The following is a 22022-nucleotide window of genomic DNA, read 5'->3' as shown; positions in this document are numbered from 1 at the left end:
TTAGGATATCATAAGGCTTTTTGCAAGAATAGCAGGAGTCCCACTTTGCAATCATCATTTGGAAAGTTAGATCTGGTCTAGGTAAAATGTCTTCTATATAAACTTTGTTAATATGTTTTGTGTTTGAATTCTTATTCTTATCTCGCTTGGATTTTTCCAATTTGTGACAGGTACTTAAACCAGCAGCAGAGCTAGGTTAGTTAAAAATGACGAAGGTACATTTTTTTAAAATACAGTTTATTGTAATTATGACATTATATATAAATTACACTTTTTATGCTCAGAATATGCGTTTTGTCCACTTGGATTACACTTCAAAGCTTTTTGTCCATTTGGATTACACTACTGTTCTTTTTATCCACTTTGATTACACTTCTGAGCTTTTTGTCCACTTGACACTTCTAAGGTTTTGTTCCACTTGGATTACATTTGTTTTTCTATGGGTTAGCAGGTATTCTTTCAATACTTGGAATTTCTGCATTGATTTGTATTGGAATGAGTTTGTTACTGATTCTGTCCATCTGTCTGCATGTTTAATTCTTGGTTACAACCTTTGAACTGCTGTGAATATTTTAATAAGACCTGACCCAGGTATATATCATGACTTCTCTGCTCTCCAGAGGACTGAAGACGTACAAATCTGTACCGTGAGGACAGAGAATATGAATATGTGCTGTTTTAAACGAAAACAGTAAAAGGTTTTCTTGGTAGGCTTCTATATAAAATCTTGCAAAATAAACATTTTTTTAAGTTAATAAATTACCATAAAGAAAGGTTTACTTGTTAGGTTTCTATATAAAATCTTGCAAAATAAACATTTTTTTTAAGTTAATAAATTACCATGAAGAATTTTTACTTTTAAAAGAATTTAATTCAGAAGCGCTGTCAAGAGTTTATTTATTTATGTATTTAACTGCCTGTCAAACAGTTCTGCATCATTACTTCCAAAAATGGCTTAATGTTTCATTCCAAAAGGTTCTGATTTATCCAGCAAAATTTATGGAAAGAAGGACTGTGTGCAAGATTATTTGTTATTTTTTGGGCATTAATAGCACTTTTAAAATACTATTTGCTGTATCATGCCGAGGAAAATGACCAGGAATGGCAGGGTGGGTGTCAGTACTGCAACACATGGATTACAGGTTCAGTGCTCTACCTACCAAGCTACTGTGGCTCTCTTCTTGTGAAGGTGATTTTAGTGGGCAATATGTTGTATACAAAACTTATGTACCTAGCTCATCCAACACATTCTGAACTTGGATCCCTAGCTCAGTAATTAAAAGACAAGATGTAAATTTATGACTGATTTTATGTAAGGGCTGTACAGATTGAACTACTGTAGAGATTGTGATATATATATATATATATATATATATATATATATATATATATATATATATATATATATATATATATATATATATATATATATATATCAGAAATCAACCTCTTCAGTGGCCTAAGTTTTTAAAACTTCTGCCTTGGATGTGGGATGTTGTGGGTTTGAATCCCAGCCAAGTTATACCAAAGACATATAAAAATGTACTAGGAGATGGCTTGCTTGATGCTCAGCATTAAGATGTTAGTGTTAAGACTGGTAAGCCTGGTGTCAGGATAATGTGACTGGGTTGGACATGATGTTACATGTCTACAGTATGATGCCCCAGTGCTAGACCACTATAAACTGCCACACTTCAGACATCATAGTGATATGACTGAACTTTTTTAAAGCTACCTTAGAAATCCAAATCACACACACACACACTCTTATCAGAAATCCATGAACTGAAGAAAAGTGATTAATTAGGACCCTACTTACTGATGTTCGGACGTCCTGTAGTAATCATGTCTGTCCAGCTGGTCTTCAGCAATTTGGGTTCCACAGTATAACTTTACTTTCACTTCTACACCTTCACTGGATCAAGGATTGTTAGATTTAAACTAAAATTTGGTATGAAGCTCTATATTGATGAGAACTTAAGGAGTTTTATATTCAACAACATGAGTTGATGCCCCTTGATTGCCAGCCCTCCTCACTTTTATTTCCAAAGCATTGCCTTACCGAGGTTGTTGGTTTTTAACCAAATTTTTGTCTTTACATTGATTAGACCTTGAATGAGTTTGATTTGCAGCGTACCACAACATTCTTTACAGGAGTTTGGGCCACTCATTTTCCATGTGGTTGTTGCAGTTTAACTTTACCTAGGTTTGTTACATTTAAACCAATCTTAGCATGCAGTTTTAGTTTGTTTAATCTTTGAATGATTTGCATTACCAGTGTTCTACATCTATATTTGTGTCATCCTCCAAATTTGATGGCACATCAGCATCATTTGTCTAATACGAAAAGGCCTTTACACTTTGATGTTCTCTGTAAAAGTTGGTAGTCAGTTTAAGGTTTCTATTTTTAAGTAATGGTGGTTATATTGGATTTTAGATCAATATCATTGGTACCAGTCCTTCATGCCAGGATGATTTCTGTCAAAGTCTATTAACCAGTTTTAAGAACAAATAAATGGCAGCTATATTTAATGATCATTTGTACAAACCTGAAAGCTCCTTTGTTAAGATGCTTTCTGTCCAGTTTGGTAAAATTCTTATACGTGTTTATTTTAAAGGTCATTTAAAGGTTTTTCTTTTTCTATATTTAGTAGTAGCCTCTGTAATCAATATTTGATGTGGATTGGTATTACTTTTACAAACTTGGATGTACTTCATGCCAGAATGCTTTTTGTAAAAATTTTGAGTTTCATTCTTCATAGAAGTCATTTCAAGTCTTTTGTCTTATTTAGTAATGGTGGTCATATTTAATGGCAGAATGGCATTGTTTGTACATATGAATTCAATCCAGGATGCTAGCTGTCAAACTGGTTAATTACATTTTAAGTTTTTGGGAAGAAGTTTTAGTTCTTATTGGCTCTAATGGTCATCCACCAGATGAGTTTATGGAATGGTTTTCGTCCATGCATCCATCCAAGTTTGTTATTGCTACATTTCTAAAACTACTTGGAGGATTGCCACTTAACTTTACACACACATTCATACCATGGTCTAGTTGGTCATGTGACTCAGACATCCAGTATGGCCACCATAGCAACCAGTGTGAAAATCATATTATCACAACTCTTCCTAAACGGGTTTTCACTACAAGACTTCTTACGATGTCTCGTTTGTCCTAAATGAAAATGATGAAGATCTGATGTCTAATACTGTCACCACATTGACCATCATGAAAATCTTGTTGGTTCTTCTCCCAATCAGATAGTCATATTGACAAAGTTTTTTTGCCAGGGGTCTAGTTGGTCTTAGATGAAAATGATGCTGATCTGGTGTCTAATATGGCCTCTACTGAGGCCATCTTGAAAGCTTTGTCCGTGTTACAGAATAATGCAAGAAAATAATTTGGTATGCCTTAAGAACAATTTGGTTCACTTTTTTTGTTTTGTGTGACTGAACATTACCTGCATCTTGTAGGTCGCTCACGGCAAGATACTTGTATAGCACGGTGTACATGGGCACTTTACCCTTGGTCGTGTGCATTTTTTTCTCATGTATTTATATCTCATGTATTTGTAGGAGGCTTATTGTTCTCTGCAATACAGTGATTGCGTGGATCTTGTCAGGAAGTGTCAACATTCCTACTTTGAACTACAGCCATAGGGATAAGTGTTAACTTTTATACAAATCCAGTTTGTAAGCATATTTTTATAGTTTAAATGCCTTTCTTCAATTTACTGCCTTTATTTGTCATTCTGTGGGTTTAATACACTAGAAAAACAGTCATTATGTTACAATTTATTGCTAAGGGCTTTATTTGACATAAAACAATTTAGTAACTTATATTTATGCATTTCTCCTATGTATTTTGTTTACTCCCTATTATGACCAGCTTGATTTATTTATAGCTGTCTGTATGTATGGATGGATAACAGATAGATTGGCTAGAAGAACCAGGATGGTGAGGCTATTATCCATAGTGTCACAGTGAAGCCATTTAAACCGACAGTGTATCTGTTTCATGGTAGGAATTGTTGAATAGGGATGTATAATTCTGGACGAGTAATAATAATGTAAATTCTCAACTCCTGGATAAGGACCATTATGTTGTGTAATGTGTACAAGGACATGTGGCTGTGTAATGTATACAAGGACATGTGGTTGTGTAATGTGTACAAGGACATGTGGTTGTGTAATGTATACAAGGACATGTGGTTATGTAATGTATACAAGGACATGTGGTTGTGTAATGTATACAAGGACATGTGGTTGTGTAATGTATACAAGGACATGTGGTTATGTAATGTATACAAGGACATGTGGTTGTGTAATGTATACAAGGACATGTAGTTGTGTAATGTATACAAGGACATGTGGTTGTGTAATGTATACAAGGACATGTGGTTATGTAATGTGTACAACGACATGTGGTTATGTAATGTGTACAAGGACATGTGGTTGTGTAATGTATACAAGGACATGTGCTTATGTAATGTGTACAAGGACATGTGGTTGTGTAATGTATACAAGGACATGTGGTTGTGTAATGTATACAAGGACATGTGGTTATGTAATGTATACAAAGACATGTGGTTGTGAACCATTTTTAAATTTCTTTTTAACACGTGGTTATTTGAACCATACTTAATTTTCTTTGTGGCACATGGTTATGTGAACCATTCATATTTTCCATTGTTAGCATATGGTTATGTGATACATACATATTTTCCTGAATCGATGATGATATCAATATGGGTGTAACAAGATAACCGGGTGGGATATTTCGGATTGACAACAGAACATGTTTTGACAACACATATATATATGGTTTAATGTGGTGATTTATATGAGCAGTAGATTATGAAGATGTGTGCGTATTTATAATCCAAATATTGGATTTTATTTAACATAAAACGCACAGATTCAAAGATGGAAATAAAAATACGAATAAATTAGTTCAGTAACACAAAAAAAACACAGGATAAATGATTCACAAATGATTCAATAATGGAAAGATGAATATAGTTCACTCAAATAGTAAACGATGTAAGTTTTTTACTCATAGTAAAAATGTATTCGCTCAGGTAGCGAAATTATGTTGCTAAACACAAGAACGGATATACCATCTATCTTTCCAGTCCAGAATGATACACTGGGTCTTACTAACCCAAAATTAGCCTACAGCTAATAAAATACATGTATGGAGTTACACTCCGTTACCTGTGCACCATATCTGCTCCACAGCTCCTACGAATCAATTTCACAACTGCCACAGACTCCGGACCCTCAGAATACTATGATCACTCGGAACATTAGACCCTCCTGACACTCCAAATATTAGACCCTCCGGACACCCTGGTCCTTTGATGGCTCTACAGCTTGGTCACCTTAGTCACTCTTGACATTAGACACTCCGGACACTAAACATTCGACACTCCGGCACCTTAAACGCTCCGGACAAACGGACGTTTCTACACTCAGACAACACCGGACACCCCAGATATTCCTACCCTCAGACAACACCGGACACCCCGGATATTCCTACCCTCAGACAACACTGGACACCCCGGATATTCCTACCCTCAGACAGCTGGAGTTGTGCGAATCCTTTAAGCAGGCTGCTTGCTGACAAAACCATTAGTATTGTAAAGACCCTTTACATGCAGTAAAGTATTTATACGTTTAGACTTTTCATTTTGCCATATCGAAAGCACCTTGCATGTGTGGCATAGGACGAATCGTACTTACGATTTCGAAATACAATAGACCATATACATAATCACCCTCGGGTATCGTTGTACAGCGAAAAAACGAAAACCCGAGTACATGTATTTAATGAATAACATTTACACCATTCCGTGACAATTGGCTTTAACTAAATATGATGTTTAGTTGTTAATAAATGAAAATTTTTAAAATTTTGATGTCCATTATGGTTGCTACAACAACCATCTTGAAAATCTTTTCATACTCTTGAAATGAAATTAATTAACTTGTGGTTTTGACCAGAAGAGCTTCTTGTAAATTCTAATTAAAATGGCACTGATCTCATGTCCAATAAGGTCACTGTGGCCATCTTGAAAATCATGTTCTCACTGTTCCTCATGAATGGAAGGTCACATCAGCATATCAGCATGACTGTTTCTCATGAATGGAAGGTCAGATCAGCATGACTGTTCCTCATGAATGGAAGGTCACATCAGCATGACTTTTCCTCATGAATGGAAGGTCACATCAGCATGGCTGTTCCCCTTGAATGGAAGGTCACATCAGCATGACTATTCCTCATGAATGGAAGGTCAGATCAGCATGACTGTTCCTCATGAATGGAAGGTCACATCAGCATGACTTTTCCTCATGAATGGAAGGTCACATCAGCATGGCTGTTCCCCTTGAATGGAAGGTCACATCAGCATGACTATTCCTCATGAATGGAAGGTCAGATCAGCATGACTGTTCCTCATGAATGGAAGGTCAGATCAGCATGACTGTTCCTCATGAATGGAAGGTCACATGAGCATGACTATTCCTCATGAATGGAAGGTCAGATCAGCATGACTGTTCCTCATGAATGGAAGGTCACATCAGCATGACTGTTCCTCATGAATGGAAGGTCACATCAGCATGACTTTTCCTCATGAATGGAAGGTCAGATCAGCATTGACTGTTCCTCATGAATGGAAGGTCACATCAGCATGACTATTCCTCATGAATGGAAGGTCAGATCAGCATGACTGTTCCTCATGAATGGAAGGTCACATCAGCATGACTGTTCCTCATGAATGGAAGGTCACATCAGCATGACGGAGGTTTCCACTACAAGATTTCTTATCATGACTAGTTTGAGCTAAATAAAATGGTGCTGATCTGATGTCCAAAAGGGCTACGACAGCAGCCATCTTGACAATATTATCTCTACTCAACATGAACAAATATTCATACTGACCTGTCTAGCTGGTCTTAAATTAAAATAATCAAAGTCTGTGCTGTTATATTTGTAAATTTTATACTGTTATACATGGTACGGCATCTGGACTGTTTGAAAGTGGAACCATTGGATTAATTGTCATGGCTTAATGGTCTTGAATTTTAGGGTTTTAAAAATTGTTCAATTAAAAATAAAATGATGTGTTTGAATATGTTGGGGAAAAAAACAACTTGAATTTTGCCCAAGCTCTATAAATTATCTGAGAAAATACATAACATTTAAAATGAAGAAAATGTATCACTTTTTAAATTTAGAATATTTTGGTATTTACAAATTTTCTAAATAAATATAATGGGATAATTGTATGGATCATAAGACACAACAAGCTGCAAGTTTTGCTGTTTTGTACTTATTTATACATTGATAAACAAAGTTTTATTTGTGTGAATGAATATCCATAAGAAAAACTACTCCATGAAAACTTTTTTAAGCCCTTGAAAAAATTCACCAGTACTTCATGAACTGTGATAGATCATTTCCAAAATGGCATGGGATCATGATGAAATAAATCTCAAATGATGTCATGTAAGCATTTTTGGTTCAATTCAAAGTTGTGTAGTGTAACAATGGTATGACAATGAGCACAAATTTGTGGTACAGTTCCATAATGCTTTTCTGTTTTAAAAATGGTATACTGGATGTCTATACTTTAAAGTAATTACAAAAACAAGATATCTAGTCAAGAGGACACACTTCCTGTGCTTGGATCATGAACAATGGATAATCAGATTTCATTTAAATGGCATTTGTGCACAGTACCAAAACAAATTCACTCTACTCAATGAAACTAAACCTGTGCTGATATCCATACACTGGATTGTAGAAGGGCTATGCATCAGTTTGTTTGGAGTCCATATTTTCACATGGATTTTTTACATATATTTTACATCTTGTCGCTGAATCTTTGTTGGTTATTTGGTAGTTTTCAGATAATAAATGCAAAAATGGCACAAATAAAAGGTAAACCAAAGGGTTTTGTGTCTAATTCTTTTTATGCAAACTATGACATTAATGGTTTGGTTTGGTTTTGTGGGTTTAATGCCATTTTCAGCACATGATGGGCTATGCATGGTGGCCAAAATATTTGGTGGAAGAAGAACCACCAACCTAAGGGAAGCTATTGGCAAGCCTTCTCATGTATCCATGTTGGTTTATCCAAGACTCAGATCCCCTAGAATATGAGTGATTTGTAAATGTGACTGTCCTCAACCACTGGACCACCTGGCCTCCTCCCTCCATGACATAATGAAGGTCAAAGCTATACATTTTATTTCTTGAAAGAACTGGGTGTTCTTTTGTGTACTGAGTTCATAGTCAATTCTATAAAACTAAAGGAGAGTTGATTATATTCAACCAGAAGAGATACCAACCTCTACCAGCAGCTAATAAGAATATGAACAAAAGATTACCCTGAATTACACATTATACACCCTTTATTCTGAAAGACATATTATACACCCTTTATTCTGAATTACACATTATACACCCTTTATTCTGAATTACACATTATACACCCTTTATTCTGAATGGCATATTATACACCCCACACCTTGAACGGCACATTATACACCATGTTCCCTGAATAGCACAGTATACACCCTGTTCCCTGAATGGCACATTATACACCCTTTATTCTGAAAGACATATTATACACCCTTTATTCTGAATTACTCATTATACACCCTTTATTCTGAATTACACATTATACACCCTTTATTCTGAATTACACATTATACACCCTTTATTCTGAATTACACATTATACACCCTTTATTCTGAATTACACATTATACACCCTTTATTCTGAATTACACATTATACACCCTTTATTCTGAATTACACATTATACACCCTTTATTCTGAATTACACATTATACACCCTTTATTCTGAATTACTCATTATACACCCTTTATTCTGAATGGCATATTATACACCCTTTATTCTGAATTACTCATTATACACCCTTTATTCTGAATTACTCATTATACACCCTTTATTCTGAATTACACATTATACACCCTTTATTCTGAATGGCATATTATACACCCTTTATTCTGAATTACTCATTATACACCCTTTATTCTGAATGGCATATTATACACCCCACACCCTGAACGGCACATTATACACCATGTTCCCTGAATAGCACAGTATACACCCTGTTCCCTGAATGGCACATTACACACCCTTTACTCTGAATGGCACATTATACACCCTTTACTCTGAATGGCACATTATACATACTTTACCCTAAATGACACATTATACACTCTTTACCCTGAATGGCACATAATACACCCTTTACCCTAAATGGTACATTGTACACCCTTTACCCTCATTGGCACATAATACACCCTTTACTCTGAATGGCACATTATGCACGCCTGAATGACATTATACACGCTTCACTCCAAATGGCACAATATACATCCTTTACCATAAATGGCACATTATACACCTTATACCCTGAATGGCACATTATACACCCTTTACTCTGAATGGCACATTATACACCCTGTACCCTGAATTGCATATTATACACATTTTCCCTGAATGGCACATTATACACCCTGTACCTTGAATGGCATATTACACATATATCTCATGTTGAATAATCTTCCGTGTAGGCACTAGGCTTGTTTGACTCAGGAGATTATTTTTCAAAAACTCTGTGTGACCTTGATCTTTTGAACTAAACTTGCTGTGCAGAAACCACTAATTTCTTTCCAGACTATGACCTTTGACCTCAAATTTTAGGTATCTTTATTATACTCAGTGCAAGCCACACAGCTTGGTGAAGGAACTTAATCTAGAACAAAAGTTAATATGCAATGCATATATTTTCTTTCACAATGACCTTGACATATTTACTTTCCCAAAATCAATAGGCCTCCTCCAAACCTTACATGCAAGCCTTACACAAACTTGAGTCAAGGCACTGTATGTGGTCATAACCTAAGTTAATTAAAAAATATATTTTTGTTCTTTCAGTCTCAGTGACTTCAACATCAATTGGCATTTTTCTTAACAGCAGTACAAGCCATCTACAAATTTTGGTGAAGGTATATGACTGAAAAATGAAATTTGTGTGCAGAAGGCATTTTCCAGCTACAGTGAACTTGATCTTTTACCTTTTGACCCCGAAATCAGTATGCATCTGCATTATACCCAGTATAAACCACCCCCAAAATTAGTTAGACCTGTGATGTAGAACGTTTTTGTGCAGAAATTTTTCTTCTTTCAGAAACAGTGATCTTGACAGTTGACCCCAAAATCGATGGACTTCTTTCTTATTACAAGTGCAAACCACCCATAAAGTTTCATGAAGAACTTAATATTTTTATTCAGAAACCATTTGTCTTCTTTCAATCAATGACCCTGACATACTCAGTAGGCTTCTTCCAGAAACCAAGTAGAGTATAAGCAAAGTGAGGTAATGGTTAATGGTGGTGGAGAAGTCCTGTTATTTTGCAGAAACTAAATAAGAAACAGACAGAATGATGACATCACATAATACAGGTCTATTATGGCAGGCATATTAAAATAGAAACATGTCAAATTTGTATCTACCGGTACAAGTTTATGTTAAGCAATAACATTAGTGATTCAGAGTGATTTAGGGCTAAAACTTGTTGTTTACAGTCCTTTGGTCTTCCTTCCCACAGTGTGCCATGCTTAAGTCCAAGAAAATACTGTACTGCATAGGCATGCAATTCATCTAGTGTTGCTTTCCTGGACATCAGTTCAAAGTTCCTGTAGCACATTTTTAGCTTGCCTATACAAACAAGAGAGCTACCTGTCGACTGTCAGCATCTGCACACAAAAATGCATGTATACAAGAACTACCCAAACTGCATCTCGGCAATTATTTCTTCCTCAGTCCAATGCAACAATTTGGAGTGGGTTTCATAGTGCCTTCCCTTTCGGAGGGGATTCAGAGGGCTTACTTTGTACATATATTTACATTATTTGCTTGGTTAAGAGTTTATTTATTACCTCATGACCACTTAGGAATTTTGCATCATATATGCTTACTGTTAAACCTGGAATAATGAAATTCGGTATTTTGCATCATATATGCTTACTGTTAAACCTGGAATAATGAAATTCGGTATTTTGCATCATATATGCTTACTGTTAAACCTGGAATAATGAAATTTGGTAAGGAGATTCAGCTTACACCATGATCCATGTATTATGCTTTGCTGGCTTAAATCTTGTTTCAAGTTTATTTCTCAAGCACTATTCAAGCTAGAGTCATCAAGCAAGATGATTGTATGCATCTCTATTATTACCATACCCTATTATTACCATATCCTATAAACCAAAAGGTTAGTGACCAACATTTTACATGTTACAAGCCTAAGATCAGTTTTTGCGTGCTATATATATATATATTATCTCATCTGCTACTCAGTGATGAGATGCCTCAAGATGAGCACCACGCCCTCGTTGCAAAACAAGGTTATTATGGTCCAAATCGTTTGCTTTACTGACTTTGGTTAAATTCTGTGTTTGTTTCTTGGGCACTTTCATTCTCGATCACTTGGGATTGAATTCATAATACCATAACTTCCTCTTAAATTTTCACTTTGTATTCTAGGGAAATAAATTTGTTGAGTTTTACTAAACTTTTTGGTTTTTCTTCTTTCTGTTACATAGTTCAAGACTATAGAGTTGTAACATAAAAAATAGATGACAAAAATCACTTAAGGCAATAAAACCACCAGATAATACTGAAAATAATGAATAAAAATGCTGCTGCCTGGTCTTATTGAAGAAGTGGCAACTACTAATTTATCACACAAGAAAAGAGTGAGGTATGATTGCTAATAACAAGGATTAAAAAAAAGAATACTATCCAATACTGAATACAAGAAAGTGCTGGTGTTTGATAACTAAACACAACGTAAAGGCAAAAAACTGGTGTGCTACCTTCTTTTCCTGGATAAAAAGAGCATAAGTCAAAAGAAAATGTGAAAAAATGAATCATGACTAGTATATAACCAAAATAGAAATAAATTCTCAACAAAAATAGTAATGCTAACACATCTTGGGTTAAGAACCTGAATAAAAGACCTTTCCAAATATAACCAGAAAAAATATAATTAAAAGCTCAAATGAGAGCTCAATAAGAGCAGAAAAAAATCCTTCATCTGCGGCAATTCCATAAAAATAATGCCAATAAAGAGAGAATTCAATGCACATAAAGAGAAGATTCAAATTATGTGGTTAACAGAAAGTGATGGCAATTTCTCCTCAATGTAGAATTTAAGCAACCCATAATAGCTGCGACTGGAAAGAACAAAGGACTGCACAAATGAGGAAATTGCTGTAATTCAAAATGTTCTGGTCACCCTAATGGGAGAACAAATTGCCATACAATGGGGGTATTTTCCAACTTCAAAAGTACCAGCTAGGCAACAGCAAATGTTTTGGTATTGCCAATATTTAAAAAAATTGTTTTTTTAGTGGTAACCTTGCCTCAATAATAACTAAACATTTTATATTGTGATAGAGTTATACATATTTAATCGATACTGCATGCTTAACTTTTGTCCATGATTGTTAAGTTGTCCTTCAGATTTTGGTTACTCATATACAGAAAGTTTAAATAGCATCTTAGTTCAAGGCCAGTCTTATTTCAATTAGGCTGGTGTTTTCCCTGTGGGATTGCTTCATATCATGTTATGATACAAGTGAAAATGCGTATAAATATGGATTTGATAAATAACTCAATGTCTTAGATCAGTGGGAATCCATTTGTCATCAGAACTTAACAATTGTGTTGTTGAAATCAGATAAAATTTGAAAGGAATTATTTATTTAATATATTCATTATTCATTGTAAATACTAAATTGCTCATTTACCTTTTGATTAATACATTACTTGGGATTTTTGTGAACTCATTCCAAGACATTCTGGATTGCATCATTGTATTAAATCAGGATATTCAAGACTATTGCAATTCATTCTTAACATTCTATAGTTTTGGGCTTTGATAGGATAGTCAGGATTATTTGGAATTAAATTCACAACACAGTGTCTCAAGATTTTATATGATATGGAAATAAACTGCTTGTTGATTCTACTTAAATTATTGGTTTAGCTTTCTTTCTGTTATATATTTTAAGACAAAGTCATAGCAATAGGTTACTCACAACAGGTAAACAGATGTTAACAGGTTGTACATGTGAGTGGGGAAGAGTGTTTTTTTCTTTATCAATGCATGAACTATGCTTGTAATGGTGGTTAAACTAGCTGTCACCCAAAGTAACCTAAGTTTCCAGCCATCAGAATCTGGCTTCTGAGGGTGCACAGTGATAATAGCTTTTGAAGTTAATTTTACAAACAACAATTTGAAGAAAAAAATAATCTATGGTTTTTATCAACTCATGAAAGTACAGTATGTCTGCTTTAATATCATAGAAAAATAGTTCTTTATCAAAACAAACATATTTTGTGTCTCTTATGCCATTTCACAATAAAAAAAATTGTAGGTCAGGATCACTTTATTGCATGCCCTATCACAGGGGTTAACATTTTATAGGTCACGATCACTTTATTTTATGCATGATAATTAATAAATTGGTTGCTGAATATTTTGTGTCTGTTATGGCCGATCACAAGTAAAAAATTTGCAGGTCAGGATCACTTTATTTTATGCCCTCTCACAGCGGTTACATTTTGTAGGTCAGGATCACTTTATTGCATGCCCTATCACAGGGGTCAACATTTTGAAGGTCAGAATCACTTTTTTTATGCCCTATCACAGGGTCAAAATTTTGTAGGTCAGAATCACTTTATTTTATACCCTACCACAGGGTCAACATTCTGTAGGTCAAAATCACTTTATTGAATGCCCTGTCACAGGGTCAACATTTTGCTGGTTAGAATCACTTTATTGTATGCCCCATCACATGGGTCAACATTTTGTAGGTCAGAATCACTTTTTTATGCCCTGTCACAAGGGTCAATATTTTGTAGATCAGAATCACTTTATTTTATGCCCTATCACATGGGTCAACATTTTGTAGGTCTGGATTACTTTATGCCCTATCAAAAGGGTCAACATTTTGTAAGTCAGAATCATTTTATTTTATGCCTTATTACAGGGGTCAACATTTTGTAGGTCAGGATTACTTTATTTTATGCATGATAATTAAAAAATTGGCTGCTGAAGACAACAAAAAGTTTCACAGAGGTGAGCTATGGAACTGTTATAGTTTCATCTTGGACTGATCTGTTACCTGCTGAACTTTCTCTGGTAAATTAGAGAAATAATGTTATGTCATTTTTGATTGGTCAATATTTAATTGCTGTTGCAATACAAATGATTAGGTATGCTTTTGCAAAGGAATTACAATCGGACATTACAAGTGTTAGTGGTGTATAACTTGCAAGTCACTTATATACAATTTTATCGGATTGGAATATCTGAATCTGAGAGAAATGATTCTGGTTTGCTTATATACAAATTTATTTGATGGGAATATTGGAATCTTAGAGAAGTGATTTGCAGATTGCCTATCTCCAGTTTTATTTGGAATATTGGAATCTTAGAGAAGTGACTGTAATTTGAGTTTAAAAATAGGAATGATTCTGCCAAAATCAGAATGGTTGTCACTAATGTGTTGGATACCCATGGAAAGGATTAATTTTGGCAGTATAGATGAAATGAACAGAAGTGAAAATACCTGAATGTGGCAGGTAGTTGTTTAAGCATGTGACTATAATAGAGATTTCACTGTACTTTTCTTTAAGTCTGCTTTGAGTGATGAATTCAGCAGAAAAAGTATTATTCATTTCTGTTTGTTAAATATATGCAAATATATAGATACACAGAAGTTATGGCAGTAATTATATCAGACTCCATGAATAGACATAAAGGTACACAAAAATCAGAATGAAACATCCTTGCTTTTCATTATTCATAATAAATAAACATTTGCTTTGAAACATGCTTTTATTAAATAAATATTTCCAACAAAATATACATACTGATACCAGTACCTTTATCATACAAACATTTCAGTTAAATCCCCCAACCCCCCAAAATGTACACTGTTCAACTTACAAAAACACATAGTTTTGGCTGAAAATTGTATTAAATCTACTCTGAACAGACTTATCAAACTTTTAATTTTGAACACTAATTTAAAAGATTGTTTCCCCTACTTTTCAATTTAAAATGCACTTGCTGATCATTTCTCATTAGAATTAATGATCAAGGACAGTGCAAATTCAATAATCCTTGAGGGGTAAAACATTTCATAGACTTCACATTAAATAGTTTCTCCTTCTGAGGAAACTATAAGACCCCTTCCTTAATCCATAATTTGAATATTGATTTAAATTTTTTTCTATAAATATATTCCATAATTGATACCATGAAAATAAATTGATCAACAGCGCTATTTATTTTCCATCACATGAAATTGTATTTAGGATCAAGACATTTTATTGCATGTACTGCTTATTCCTCAACCAGGTCTTTACAAAATCTAAACTGTAACAAGTGCTGGAAAGATTTAATTGTTCATAATTAATGATGACTTGTAACTCACTGTCTCAAAAAGCTTTAACCAACTTTTGAAATTGGAAAAATATAGCCAAGTTAATACACCCTTCACCAAGGCAAAAAAAAACCAAACAGGTATGTATATTGTAACTTTGTAAATCTGAAAATTGCTCAGAATTCAAACAAGAGATTTCCCATGAATGAGACTGACTAGGTAGGCAAGTTAAGTGATTGCAAATGCATTAAAATAGAATTAAGTGGGATTATCTTTTATACATAAAATTGATAACTCTGTTTTGGAGAATCTTGTTTATTTCAGGTCATAATGCCAGTACTGGCTTGTGCATGTGGCTGACCCACAACAATCTTGAAATACATTACTAATCCAAGACCTCCTCCAAAGAAAATAATAATATAAGCCATTTGCTTTCACTGTAATCCTTTACCTTATACATTGTTGTCTTATAATCTCTAACAACAAATTTATGAAATAAAATAAACTAATCTGATACCGTCTGTGCTCCAGTCATGCAGCACCAATCAGTACTATTGACTGCCTCCATCTCTTTTGTTTCTTAGTCATAACAATATATCTCCACATTTTTAAAAAACATATGGCATAATTAACTTTTGATTCAGTGCTAAATATTTGCATAAAACAAGGTGCTAGATACATTTATTATCTTACAATTGTGCTCCTTTCACAGAATATACATGGAGCTTGATATATATTAATGTTATACAAATTCTTCAATTTGTCTCATACACAGCATTTGAAATATGTGAAACAAATAGTCACATAGAAAGTTCATCAAAATAATAATTGATAGAAAATTGATATTCTCAAAATGCCAATATCATTTTATCAACAATTTATGTTATAAAAATTGAAATCCTGAGACTTACTTATGTTATAAAAGAGTTGCTGCAATGACTAAGCGAGTGAAATAAAAAAAACTTCAAAAACAACTTTGACAAAGTCCAACTAGGGTCTTATTTTCATAATATATCATGATAAAGTACCATGATGTTGTTACAGGTTTAATACCATTTTTCAGCACATAATAAACTATACATGCCAGTCAGTATATCTGGTAGAGAAAGAACCCAGGAAAACCCTGGAATGAAACACAGACCCATGGGAAGCTACTAACCAGCTTTCTCATATACCACATTGGCCAAACCCAAAACTTTAACCCACACGGACAGAGGTGAGATGTCAGTAATCTATAAAGGTGAGTACACGGTCACCTGGGACCCAAAGTACCATGAACTTTGAACTAAAGTTTTGTAATTCACATACAGGAAGTTAAATATCTCAACAGTATGGTAAATAGAAGCAATCCATTAAAAATTAAACACTTCTCAAAAAGATATCCTTCGGAGGTAGAGAGTAATACTGACAAGAATTTTAATTTCTGAAGAATCCATATTTTTTCAAGACAGCCAAGATGGAGTAGTATAACTGAAAAAGTATACGTTTTACAACAATTGCGAAAACTCTGTTTACATGTATCTAACTTGGAGGCTTTCAAATGAACATGCAGTGATCTCCTCTACAATATGGGAGAATTTACTAAAAAAACATGAGAAAGAAAAGAACACTGACAATTTGCATTAACTATAGCTCTTAATATCAAACAAAGGACTAAGGAGTGCAAAGCTAATGTTTTAACCGCTGAGCTTCTGTAATCTTTTTCTTTATCCATGTTATCAGCACTACAACAACAACAGGACAAAATGGGCCTAATAGAACTCCCATGGATAGTTTTTATTTGTCACCTTATGTATACATTTTCATGTATTGAAACTGTAGGGAGGAAAAGCTTGGAGCATTCTCTCCTGGTTCTCTCCCTGTACCACAGAACTAGGCTTAGTTTCATAATTTAGAAACTTTTCATAGACCCACCCATAAAGTACAGAACATGTACTTGACATTATTAGTGGTGCTAATCTGTGCAGTCTGCATGGATTATTGGGTCTGTCTTTAACCCTATGGGTTCCAATCTCTTTAATTCTTGGAAACCACTGAGATCCCCATCAAAGTAACTTGGTGGTTAAGGCATTGGACTTGAGACCAGGAAGTCAATGATTTCTATTCCCACCATCTGAGCATTGTGAATCCCCAGTAATAGACATGGTTCTTGCTCATAATGAGACTCATCTGAGCATTGTGAATCCCCAGTAATAGACATGGTTCTTGCTCATGAGACTCATCTGAGCATTGTGAATCCCCAGTAATATACATGGTTCTTGCTCATAATGAGACTCATCTGAGCATCATGAATCCCCAGTAATATACATGGTTCTTGCTCATAATGAGACTCATCTGAGCATTGTGAATCCCCAGTAATATACATGGTTCTTGCTCATAATGATACTCATCTGAGCATTGTGAATCCCCAGTAATATACATGGTTCTTGCTCATAATGAGACTCATATCAGATCTTGATCATGCATGCTAACATTCCAAATATGGTCAGAAATATGGCTTCTATGATGTTCGTGGTTCTGCCAATAAGATGTAAAATTACCTCATTACTATGGGTGGCCATTGCTCATAATCAAATACATCTGAAGCATTGAGAAGATATTCTTACATACCAAATCTGATTAAAAAAATATGGTCTTTAGACTGTTTACCAGCTAACATACCAAAATTGATAATATAATATGGTCATTAGACTATAAACTAGCTAATATACCAAAACTGATAATAAAATAGGGTCTTTAGACTGTTCACTAGATTACATAACAAATCTTATAAAAATATGGTCCTTAGACTGTTCACTAGCTCAGCAAATTAGATGCAAGATCACATCATCAATCTGTGTGTATATCATTCATAATAAAACTCATCTCAGATCTTCATGCTATAAACTTGCATACCAAATCTGATCAAAATCTGGCCAGGTACTACAAACAGAATGTCTTGTACTACTGATTTTTTTAAGTAAACAGACAATGGTTGCAAAGAACATTATGTCTTTCCTTGGGTATGCATCCTGAGAAACTTAGGTTGTAATTTTAAAAACTATGCACAAAATCTTGACCCTGACAACAATGCTTAATTAGAAAAGTAGCCTTGCTATCTCATAACACAGGTGAGACTAACAGAATCCATCACATACATTCACATGGATAGGAAATCCCACTTTAGGTTTGGAATTAAAGAGGCTTTTATTTTCCTCTCATTTCTCACACTTGCATACAGTTGAAAAAAGATGGTATATCATCTGTACAAATACACACTTAGAAATACAGAAATTTTATATCTTTAGAAAGAACCATGTTTCTTTGTAACAATTTCTAATTTGTTGTAAAAAGCTTACAGGCCAGCAAAATGGGTCTTTTTAATAATAATGCCACTGGAACAATTGCTAACTTTCATGACATATAATGATGTCATCTAGATTGTCAATATGTGTACTCATGTGGGATAGATATATCTCACATGGGCAAACTGTATCCACAAAGTGTACAGGCCATTTTCCACTCCTGTAAGATCCACTGAAGAACAACACACTACACAATAATATCTCAAGGATTCACAGGAGGAATGAGGTATGAGTGACAATTACAAACAGAAACTCTGTTTGGACTAAAATGATACTGTTTCTCATCCCTCTATGAATAATGCAAACATGAAACACGTGTTAAGTGCAGCATCTAAATCCATGCAAGATAACTGGACAAAACATGCATATGATTACTCCTTTACTATGTCAGTTATATGGAATATTAAATGCAGTTGAACTTTACAAAAAATGAAATTAATATGACAAGTTTGTAGTATAACAGGTTTAAGATGTATATAAACTACAATAGAACCTTTTTCCTGACCCATGATGTTATCAAAAGAAGTAAATACTTTAGGTACATAAAGGTAATCCAAAATCTGATTAAAATTAGGTCTCCTCTGTCCTACATGAAGATCTGACAGCGACCGCTTTGGGGTCATGTTCTGGTGATCTTAAAAACCAGAGAACAGAAATGCAGTTTTCACAAATCTAAAAGTGAATCTAATCATTTGGCACACATTGACAATCTTCAGCCATACTGCTCAGTCTCCAAAATGCAAAGATATATGACATTTGATAGTGTACATCTGTACTAGTGGTCTGAAGTTACATATGACATATTTGATAGTGTACATCTGTACTAGTGGTCTGAAGCTACATACGACATATTTGATAGTGTACATCTGTACTAGTGGTCTGAGGTATTATATGTGCTAGATTTAAAAGTGTTAGTCTGCACTACTGATCTGAGATGTTACATAGGTTAGTAGTGTAAGCCTGTACTAGTGGTCTGAGACATTACATATGCTAGATTTAGCAGTGTCAGTTTGTACCAGTGGTCTGAAGTGTTACATAAGCTAGATTCAGAAAGAATAATAAAAATGATATCTGAAAAAAACATCACATTAACTGAGTCAAACATTAAGTATCAAGGTTCCAGATAATAGTTTTAAACTGATTTTGCACCAAACATTTATTCATACATAATGTGGAGATAAATCTGGCTCAGGCATATTAGAGAGAGAGAGAGAGAGAGAGAGAGAGAGAGAGAGAGAGAGAGAGAGAGAAGTACATTTTTCATTCCATTTTCCATAGCATTCATCCAAAATAGTCTTGTAATTGGTAAGCATCCAAATGTATATCATACAGAGAGCAGAAATTAACACGACTAAAAATAACATACATGAATTAAAAGAAAAACAATACACAGGCATGTAAATCCAAGGTTCATATTAATTACCACTTGTCAGATATTAAATATAATTACCAAAACAATATATTTCCTTCTCTCCCATGCAAAATATAACTATATCCATAACAAAGTACAGAACCATTCCAAGTTGCAAAACATGTTATACCTTCAATTGTTCACAACAACTCTATACAAATTTCTGCCTGTACATAATACATGTGTAACCATGACAATGGGGTTGTATCCATTTCTTCCATACCATTAAATAAAGCATTAGTTAGCTTCATCTTACAGACTGTTTCATCTGTGAAGATATAAATTTTGTGTTTTTGTTCAAATCTACATTTTCATCAGTAATTAAATTTTTGGACTTAGAAAGGGTCAGAATGTTTTCACAGAAAGCTCATTATTTGTTGGGTTTTGAAATCTATGGTTTTTAGTAACTATGGAAATGCATAAAAATTAGCACCTTACAAATTACAGTGCGGTTACAGTACCTTATTAATATCAACTAAATATCTGCAGTATTGAATTATGTTACCTCTTTTCGGAATGGCTATAGTAAGTTACCCAACAAAAAATATTCCTGTCATGCTAGTAAGGAAGAAATGGATTTATGCCTCATGGTAATAAGAAATAAAAAAAACTCCAATTTGCTGAATCTGAGTGGACACTGTCCATTCACCAAAGTTTATCCTCTTCATCAAATTTCTCAATGGATGACTTTCCAGCACTGCTTGCAACTTATAAGCGTTTAGTTGTATGGAAACAGCTGACCACTGGTCTAATACACTAAGAGATTTCATACTCACAACTCTGCCCGATCAGAGCTTGAAATATAAAAATCAGGACAGAGATAGAAATTAAATGTCATTCAAGTTCACATTTAAGTTTCATGCAAGCTTTAAAAATAAACATTTGTTATCTTCTTTCCATAATGTGTGTAAATAGGGGTATAACACATGCATAGGGAAAAGAAATCTTAATTGGTGAAATTACACCAACATGTTTAGAATAAAATATAAATGTACAAGAGAACTGAACAAATTCAACTTGTGTCTGAATATCATGTTTCACATAAAAGACAACGAGTTCTGATACCTTTAGCATCATGTCTATTACCTTTTCTGTTTGTGCAGAAGACAACACAAAGCATTGGAAGTAAAGTGGTCCCCCTCTTAGAAGGCCACCAATTCTGCATTAGGAAAGTGGCCTTATAAGAGAGATGGCCATTCCAAAGGTGGATCACACAGATGTCAGTATTAAGTACTTACAGAGTATAAATTATTTTAAAATTTTTAATATTTAATTTATAAACCACAGGAATGTTGTGGAATCAATGTGATAAAACTGATAGTAATGTTACTTAAAATAATTATGAATCAGCAACATTCAGGATGCATACCTTGTTGACCATAAAATCCGGAGAAAAAAATCTGGCTTTGACTATCTTTGTCTGTTAATTCTATTTTTCCACATCTGATAAATGTATAACTGATGTTTGTTTGAATCTTTCAGACAGTGAATTTCTCAGCACAGATCACAGGACAATATTTATTTTAATCTTTCCAACATAAAATTTCTCAACACTGATCAAAGGATTCCCCCTCCTTTCATTTAGTCAAATTGCTTTCATGTTTGTTTTTTTTATGGACTTTGAATGTTTGATGATATTTTGCACCTTTGCAACAACTTCCTCCTTCACTGGTGATTTGTACTTACTACACAAAATGCTCAGTGTTTACAAAGGAGGTGATCTAGTCATGTGATTAACTGGTTTTAGTCTGGTATTGTTTCAAAT

The 22022-nt window shown here is 34.2% G+C and overlaps 1 protein-coding gene across 1 annotated transcript in view; it reads right to left on the bottom strand.

Annotated features, from left to right (window-relative positions):
• Window positions 1-14933: 14933 nt before the first annotated feature.
• Window positions 14934-22022, bottom strand: part of LOC149804439 (glutaminyl-peptide cyclotransferase-like) — a 70859-nt gene continuing 63770 nt past the window's right edge. The window contains exon 8 of the mRNA XM_089940398.1: window positions 14934-21051. Coding sequence (XP_089796524.1) covers window positions 21030-21051 — 22 coding nt within the window. The 3' untranslated portion in view covers window positions 14934-21029. The remainder of the gene's footprint in view (window positions 21052-22022) is intronic.

Source organism: Sinohyriopsis cumingii, chromosome 2 (assembly GCF_028554795.1).
Source record: "Sinohyriopsis cumingii isolate HCF-2022 chromosome 2, ASM2855479v2, whole genome shotgun sequence".
Taxonomy (NCBI): domain Eukaryota; kingdom Metazoa; phylum Mollusca; class Bivalvia; order Unionida; family Unionidae; genus Sinohyriopsis; species Sinohyriopsis cumingii.
The sequence above is the reverse complement of the archived record's forward strand: the minus strand, read 5'-3'. Positions and strand labels throughout refer to the sequence as shown.